At 36.9% G+C, this 8,080-nt stretch overlaps 1 protein-coding gene across 1 annotated transcript; it reads left to right on the top strand.

The window, feature by feature from the left end:
* The first annotated feature begins 360 nt into the window (after positions 1-360).
* On the top strand, positions 361-7,539 carry LOC131145125 (malate dehydrogenase, mitochondrial-like). Its single transcript, XM_058094216.1, has 7 exons — positions 361-876; positions 1,501-1,674; positions 1,784-1,952; positions 2,584-2,645; positions 2,776-2,897; positions 5,417-5,534; positions 7,081-7,539. Exons 1-7 carry the CDS (start codon positions 613-615, stop codon positions 7,219-7,221), a joined length of 1,050 nt encoding a protein of 349 aa, XP_057950199.1. The 5' UTR covers positions 361-612; the 3' UTR covers positions 7,222-7,539.
* The last annotated feature ends 541 nt before the right edge of the window (positions 7,540-8,080 follow it).

Below are 8,080 nucleotides of genomic sequence, written 5' to 3'. Positions count from 1 at the left end.
AATCTCTTCTGAATAAGATTCTTCAAAATCAGATACTTCTAAATTAGTGAGAGTAAGGATAGTTTCTTCAGTCATCTCTTTTTGTTATAATAAAATTGATTCGATATCAGCCTCAAGATCTTCAGATTGTAATTGGTGAGCCAGTTTTGTAGATTTTATTTTATTTTTAGGGCATTATTTACCTTTCTTCTTACAAATAAATCATCTAGAGGATTTGTTGTGACCTTGTTTTGATTTTTTCCTGAAAAACTGAATTGATTTGATTTCTTCAAACCTCTCTGGGATTTATCCAAATTGAAACTTTTGAATATTTACACTATTTTAATTGTATTAATAAAAATCTCACTAAGGTTGTGTTCTGTTTGTTTTTTTTTTAATTTCAGATTTGTGCCACGGGGGACTCGACCTTGGGGAAGCCTGCGTGTGCTTCACTGGCGCTATGTCCGTCCCCATGTCCTGAAAGCTGACTTCTCGTAAACCACTAGTAAACCACTACTTTTCTTCCTTTTTTCATTTACCCCGCTCAGCAAATCAATTGCTCTCTCTCTCTCTCTCTCTCTCTCTCTCTTCTGGAACTCTCCATTTCCGCAGCCTAGGTTTCTCCGTCTGAAAATGAAGGCGTCGCTGTTCAGAATCGGCGAAGCGGCTCTGAGGAGAGCAGCTTCTGCTCCGCCTTCGAATCATCTTCTCCGATGTTACTCCTCCAGCGCCCACCCCGAACGCAAGGTCGCTGTCTTGGGTGCCGCCGGCGGCATCGGCCAGCCCCTGGCCTTACTCATGAAGCTTAACCCCCTCGTCTCCAAGCTCACCCTCTACGATATCGCCGGTACTCCCGGCGTTGCCGCCGACGTCAGCCACATCAACACTCGCTCCGAGGTTCCCATTCACTCTTTCTCTTGAATCATCTCTTTCTAATAGTACATCTATACGCGTTTGGTCTCTGACAAAATGTAGGGAAAGAATGGAAATTTAAGTTCTCGATCTCGAACTTTTCATTGTTTGGGAACGGAGAAAATTAAGTGCTGTTTGATCCCATTGTAGAAGTACTTTCTTGCTTAGTGTAATTTTTTTCTTAAGCGAGAAAGTAGTACGAGACTACTAAGCTAACGATGCTTATAATTTTAATTTAGTTGATCCTTATAATTCTGACTGCCTAGTGAGTTCAGCTTTTATATCTTACTTTTTGAGCTTTAGGGATCTAAAATCTGTAAAAAATTATTATGAAAATTCATTTTATTTATTTTCTTCCGTTTTCTCAGCTGTCAAACACGGCATATCTGATTTTTGTTGTATAACTTCTTTGTTCACTGAATTTCATTCAATTCTGTTTCTTATTTTTATTTTGATGTTTGATTATGAAAGTTTCATTTTATTTATTTTCGTCCGTTTTCTAAGCTGTCAAACACGGCATATCTAATTTTTGTTGTATAACTTCTTTGTTCACTGAATTTCATTCAATTCTATTTTTTATTTTTATTTTGATGTTTGCTTTGCTTTTAGGTTGCTGGGTACATGGGTGAAGAACAGCTAGGGCAAGCCTTGGAGGGATCTGACGTTGTGATTATTCCAGCTGGTGTTCCTAGAAAGCCTGGAATGACTCGTGATGACCTCTTCAACATCAATGCTGGAATTGTGAAATCGCTGTGCACGGCCATTGCTAAGTACTGCCCTCATGTGAGTCAGGGCTCCGCCTTCTCTCTCTTCGATGTCAGATCACTTAATTAGGGATATTTTTGGTGCTAGTGTGGCTATATTGATTTTTGAATAATTTTTCTTCGATTAGGCGCTCGTTAATATGATAAGCAACCCAGTGAATTCTACTGTGCCAATCGCTTCAGAGGTTTTCAAGAAGGCAGGAACCTATGATGAGAAGAAGCTGTTTGGTGTAACCATGCTTGATGTGGTCAGGGCTAAAACTTTCTATGCTGGGAAGGCAAAGGTTCCGGTGGACGGTAATTTCTTGCATTGGCAAGATTTCTAACTATATTTGCCATATGTTTTGTTTGGTTGCTGAGAAATTTAACTGAACAATGGAGAGTAAAAGGCTTTATTTGGTGACCGGAAAAGAAAAAAAAAATACAGATCATGAAACAAAAAGCCTGCATCACTGTTTTGCTGGCTTTACAAAGGTTTGGGTTGTTTATAATACTCTGCACCCCCAATGTAGCTTCCTTATTTTATTTTCAGGAAATTAGTGGGACATGTTAGCTCCATAAATGTTGTTTGGAAAAATTTCAATAGTATAGCTATTAATATATTATATTATTCACTTTCATAGGAAGCCTAGAGATTACTTTTTAACCTTCATTTTTCTGTCAAACCGAATCTAAAATTTGCTTGATGGATTTTGGTTATATGGGACTCAGGAGGAGGGAATCCTCCATTCATTTGAGGCTATCATGATGATTTGCTCAATTTTCATGAACCAGCCAATGAAAAGTTGAGGTTTAAAACTCACTTTGTCCCTAGAAAAAAGTTAAAAGAAAGGACCAACTTTCTTCACAACCAAACAAGGGATTTAAAGGAAAAAAATTCTATTGAAATGTGTTTCTTGAAATTTATGCCTTGTTCTATACATTGCAGGTGTTAATGTACCAGTAGTTGGTGGCCATGCTGGCATAACCATTCTTCCCCTCTTTTCTCAAGTATGCCTTTTCTCCCTTTTTAAAATTTATTTTCCTTATTGTTTTGTGGTTTTATCAATTTGGGTTTGTTATATTGTTGCTGGCTTGATTAAGGATTTTTAATTTTGTTTTTGGTGATCAATACTAATAGGCCACCCCAAAATCAAATTTGTCGGATGAAGAGATCAAGGCTCTTACTAAGCGAACACAGGATGGAGGGACAGAGGTTGTGGAAGCAAAGGCTGGAAAAGGATCTGCAACACTATCAATGGCGTAAGTTTGGAAGAGAGACTTTTATCTTCCTATGCTGATAATTATGTGGTTATTTTGAATTAGTGACCTTGCTAGGAAGAGCTCGGAATTTTGGATGTTGAGAATGTTATATTATTCTGGGATTTTTTTTTTCAACAAATTTATGTGAATAGTACTTGATGTATTTGGCTATTTTCTATAGTTGTTTGACAGTTGAAAAAAATTGTCGAGTATGTGGCATTTTATAGAGATTTTTAGATTGCGTTCTAAAAATCCTTCTATTTTTTTTTCCCCCCAAATTCTGATTTAACAGTATCTACCGAAAGATAATATGAAACATTTTACACTTGAAGGCCAGGCTAGGCCTGCATATGAAGTCGATCATGAGCACCTTGAAGCTTGGCTTGATAAGAACTTTTTAGTGTTCATTTGAGCCAATAAACAAAAATGCTTGAATGCAGTTTTAGGCTTGTTTGTTTGATGGACAAGCCAAGCTTAATATATTAAAGCTTGGGTTGGTTGAGCTTGTGAACATGTTCATGGGCTAGCCTCTTTAGAGCTCGATTATATGTTTGTCTAAAGATTGTTTATAGAAGTGTATTATTTAATTCAAATTGTGTTGCATATTTATAGTAATATAATTCATTAGTTTCATTGAAATAGCATACAAGACCTTGAGGGTGTGTTTGTTTTGCAGGCTAAGGGTTTGTTGGATTAGACTTCACTGAATATCGTTGGACTTGATTGCCTATAAGAATTATCCAATAGCTATTCTGGCCTGTGTTTGTCTGGGTCTGCCATCTACAGGGTATAGAATAAGGACATGATTGATTTTTTTTCTATTTGCTTTATTGTATGTCTTTGGATTGGCTTTGCTTGAGATGGCTGGTGGTGGATTTAGATGCAGGGCAGGTGGGCTGCTGTAGCCCCTATCCATGGGCTAGAAGGTCCCCTTTAGCCTTTCCTACACTAAATATGGGCTAAGATTGTCTTGGGAAGGCCTAGTGTTGTTATCCCGCAGTAAGCATGTACCAGGTAGATCTTGACCATATAATTATAGTTGAGGTTTTAGCATATCAGACATTCAGACCTTAAGGGTATGCTTGTTTTGCAGGCTAAGGGTTTGTAGGATTGGACTTCACTGAATATCGTTGGACTTGATTGGCTATAATAATTATCCAATAGTTATTCTGGCCTTTGTTTGACTGTGTCTGCCATCTACAAGTGATGGAATAAGGACATGATTGGATTTTTTTTTTTCTATTTGCTTTTTTGTATGTCTTTGGATTTCCTTCACTTGAGATGGTTGGTGGTGGGTTTGGATGCAGGGTCGGCGGGTAGCTCTAGCCCATGTCCATGGGCTAGAAGGCTCTCTTCAGCCTATCCTACACTAAATATGGGCTAAGATTGTCTTGGGAAAGCCTAGTGTTGCAATCCCACAACAAGCATGTACTAGGTAGATCTTGACTATATAATTATAGTTTAGGTTGTAGTCTTGTGAGGCACCTTTTTTCTTGTGCAAAACCGTGGGAGTCAATAGGCGAAAGCGAATAATACCTCACCCAAGTTGGTTTGAGGCTGATACATCTAGCAACTTTTAGCCGACAATAATGTTTTAATAAACAAACTCAGGGCTCAAGCTCAATTAAAAATTTAATTAACAAGATTGAACATAGCAAAGCTTGCTTTGGCTCATTGCAACCTTTGGCTAGTCAAAGCATTATTGGAATATAGTATAAATACACTCTTGTAATTTTGTAGCGCTGTAGGTGCACAGAATGTATCTTGAAGTCAAGAAATGGTTTGATTTTTCAGTTTTATGTGTCAGTTTCCTGTTTTAATTTTTTTATACAAATTTTGCTGTTTGATATTTGATTCGGCTTTGTATTATTACTGAATGACAAAACCAAATTATGAAACTTGATTTGGTAACCATTCTTCTTATTGTAGATTCAATTGTTGTTAGAAAATCATGATGATTGTAGGGAAATATCCATCTAGCTGTAATTCTTTTAATTATTAGTTTTAGAATATAGAAATGATATTCAATAATAATATGTTAAACCAACATAAACAGTTCTTTTCACAAGAAAAAAGCTTATAGAAAATGACGTTTGTGTTGTCATTAAAACAGGCTTCTATTCTAGTATGACAACACATACCTGCAAGCATGTTATTTAGATAGTGGTGATCAAGAGGGGATTTCAAGGGAAGGATCACTGTCATTGCTTTTATTGCAGTCACATCTACCTTTACGAGGACTAGACATTTTCAACCAATATCTGCAGCTGCTAAAGTAATGAACTACATTGTGATTACTTCTATTCAAACAGGCCTATCTGTATCTTGCCTATTTTTCTGGAGCTTGTGAATTGTAAAATTCATTGTGTTGTAGTAACAAGTGCTTGAGTAAAAGTTTCAATTTCTCTGTATCTAGTCTTATTAATGATCCTTTTTATGTGAATTATATTTTTGTTTTGGACATAGATGTAGTTATTTAGTTAGCACCATACTTATTTTGTATTGTGGCAATTTTGCAGTTATGCGGGAGCCATTTTTGCTGATGCTTGCTTGAAGGGTCTGAATGGAGTTCCAGATGTTGTTGAATGCTCATTTGTCCAATCAAGCATCACTGAATTACCCTTCTTTGCCTCAAAGGTGATTGAATTGATCTTGTCAAAATTTTAATGCTGTGAGGATTTGTGATATCTTGTGTTGATGCCATAAACTGTGGTGACATTCCTTTTAATTAGGGGTTTTCTTTTAGTTTGAATGTTAGTTGCGGGCACGTCCAGTAGTGGTAAGACAGCTTTTTGTGTTGATCCTCACTGTCCTCAAGTTTTGGTTGTGGTAGACAATTAAAAAAAAAAACTTGACAGTTGTAGGTAGTATTTTTAAGCAGTATTTACTCATTAATTGAGAATTAATTTAATTTTAAACTTGTAGAAAGGAAAGGGTATTTAGGACCAATAAGGAAGAAATAGGATGATTGAAAGTGTTCTTCTTCTCTTAATTAATATTAGAAATGAATAATATTATTACTATCTTAAAATTATGTTTTGAGTATTCCACCACAGTATTAATTAGCCAACCAAATTTCTTCTCAAAAATTGAAGTCTTGGCAGACACTGCACTGTTAAATTATAATATCACTTACCAGTTCAAACAAACGGAAAAATAATTAAATATCTATTGCATGTTTTTGTGTGTCTGCCTAAGTGTGTTCATTTTGGTGATAATTCATGTTATCATTGGTTTACGGCTTGCACATCAAGTTCATGAACAATTGTCATGGTTATTTCGTTTGAAATTTGAAACTGCAAATTGCACTACTAATGAACATGATTTGGACTATTGGAATGTCCTGCTGAACTTGAGCTTTGTTAAAAGTGGAAATGTATTTCCTGAGCACAGTATCTTTATTGAATTTTTAATTGCTTGTCACATTTTTTATGTCTGCTAATTTTCCTTTTGGTTCCTTTAGCTTGATGCGAGTTACAAGTTCGTCCCCCACTCCTGTTTATTTTTTCCTTGAATAAGGTTTGTCTAATTAAAATTGGTTACAGAGTCACAGTGGGCTAGTTTTTCTCTTGCTGTTGTGGCAATTGCTTCATGGAACATAAATGGTTGCTGTATTGACTTATGTTGGGTGAAAAGAGATTGTTAAGGATCTTGTGGGCAACCTCAAAAACATCTTGGTTATTGGTTATAGGTCATAGTTTTGGATGGCTTGGGAGGCATGGAGAGTGCAGAAAAGGAAATTTCTTGCTGGTTATGTAGTAATTCAAGAGTAGTAGTTGACCAATAGCATATTGGTGTTTTTCTAGAGATAATATTAGATTTTGATTCTTTGCTCCTATGCACACAAGGGAGTGTGTGCACCACACACATGCACACTGATGGGATCTGTTGCCTACTATGAGCTTTTATTAGTTTTGGATGGCTTGGCAGCCATGGACCCTGCAGCAAAGGAAGTGCATACAATTCAAGGATAGGTGGTAGCATATTGGTGTAGTTCTATAGATAGCAGATCTTTTGATTCTATGATTTCCTGCATTATTGAATTGACCAGATGCGAGGTCGTCTCCTGTTTTAATTCTTCAACTTTATAAATTGTTGGATGATTTCTTTGTTATTAGAAATTTTATCATGCTATGACGCGAGGTGGTCTCATACTAAATGCTACGTGATCAATGCTCTGCAGGTAAGGCTGGGAAAGAATGGTGTGGAGGAAGTCCTTGGGTTAGGTCCTCTGTCAGACTATGAGAAAGAAGGTCTGGAAGGTCTCAAACCAGAGCTCAAAGCCTCCATTGAGAAGGGAATTAAGTTTGCCAACCAAAGCTAGGTGGAAAAATGAATTTGGGCGTGGGGTTCCTCACCGTCCAGCTCTTTTTGCTATAAACAGCACCTCAGTTTTTCTCTGTATGATTTTGAGTTATTGCTCGAGTTATTATTTTTTGTTACTGTAGGAGCAGATGCTGCACTGGCCAACATGCCTCAGAACTTGTTTTCATTGACACAGAGAGATGCCATGAATAAGTTTCAGTACCTACCTACCATTGGGGTGGTTTTTGTAATAAGCCCACTGCTTATAGTTTCTACTGAGCCATTGTTGTTGGTTTCTCCTTAATATGCAATATCATCTTTTTTGTCCTAGGCAAAACAATGTGGAAGCTATGAATTTAGCCAACATGCAGTAAGTTCAACCCTTGGAGGCATTTTAGTGGTTTTTTTTTTTTTTTCGGTCACATGGGACATGTGACTGCCCAAGGATCGACCCCACAATTTATGTGGGCTCTGGCATCGTCATTCGTCACTGTGTCAGCAAAAAAAGTTGCCCACTTCTCTAAATGGTACAAGTAAATCAGCCTCCTAAATGTTGAAAGCTCAACAGAAGGCACTGTTGGTTGAGATTACATATTAACCCCTTCCTTTGATGGTCTTGCGAGGGGTACATTCGGCTTTAAACAATTACCCTATCCACTGTTCTGTACAAACTTTCTGCAACGGGTTAAATATGAAGCTGTTTTATTTTTTTATTTGAAAATTTTAATTATATAGATAAAAAATGGATATGTACAAATACGTGGGCATGCCCAAGAAGAAGCTCACGCACAACCAGAGAAAAACATACAAACTAAGGCTAACAATCACACTATACATCCATACCTGGGCATTCCCAGGACTGATCACCAACTACAATC

This window comes from Malania oleifera, chromosome 12 (genome assembly GCF_029873635.1).
Source record: "Malania oleifera isolate guangnan ecotype guangnan chromosome 12, ASM2987363v1, whole genome shotgun sequence".
In the NCBI taxonomy this organism is placed as follows: Eukaryota; Viridiplantae; Streptophyta; class Magnoliopsida; order Santalales; family Ximeniaceae; genus Malania; species Malania oleifera.
This window is presented reverse-complemented; position numbering and strand designations above follow the sequence as displayed.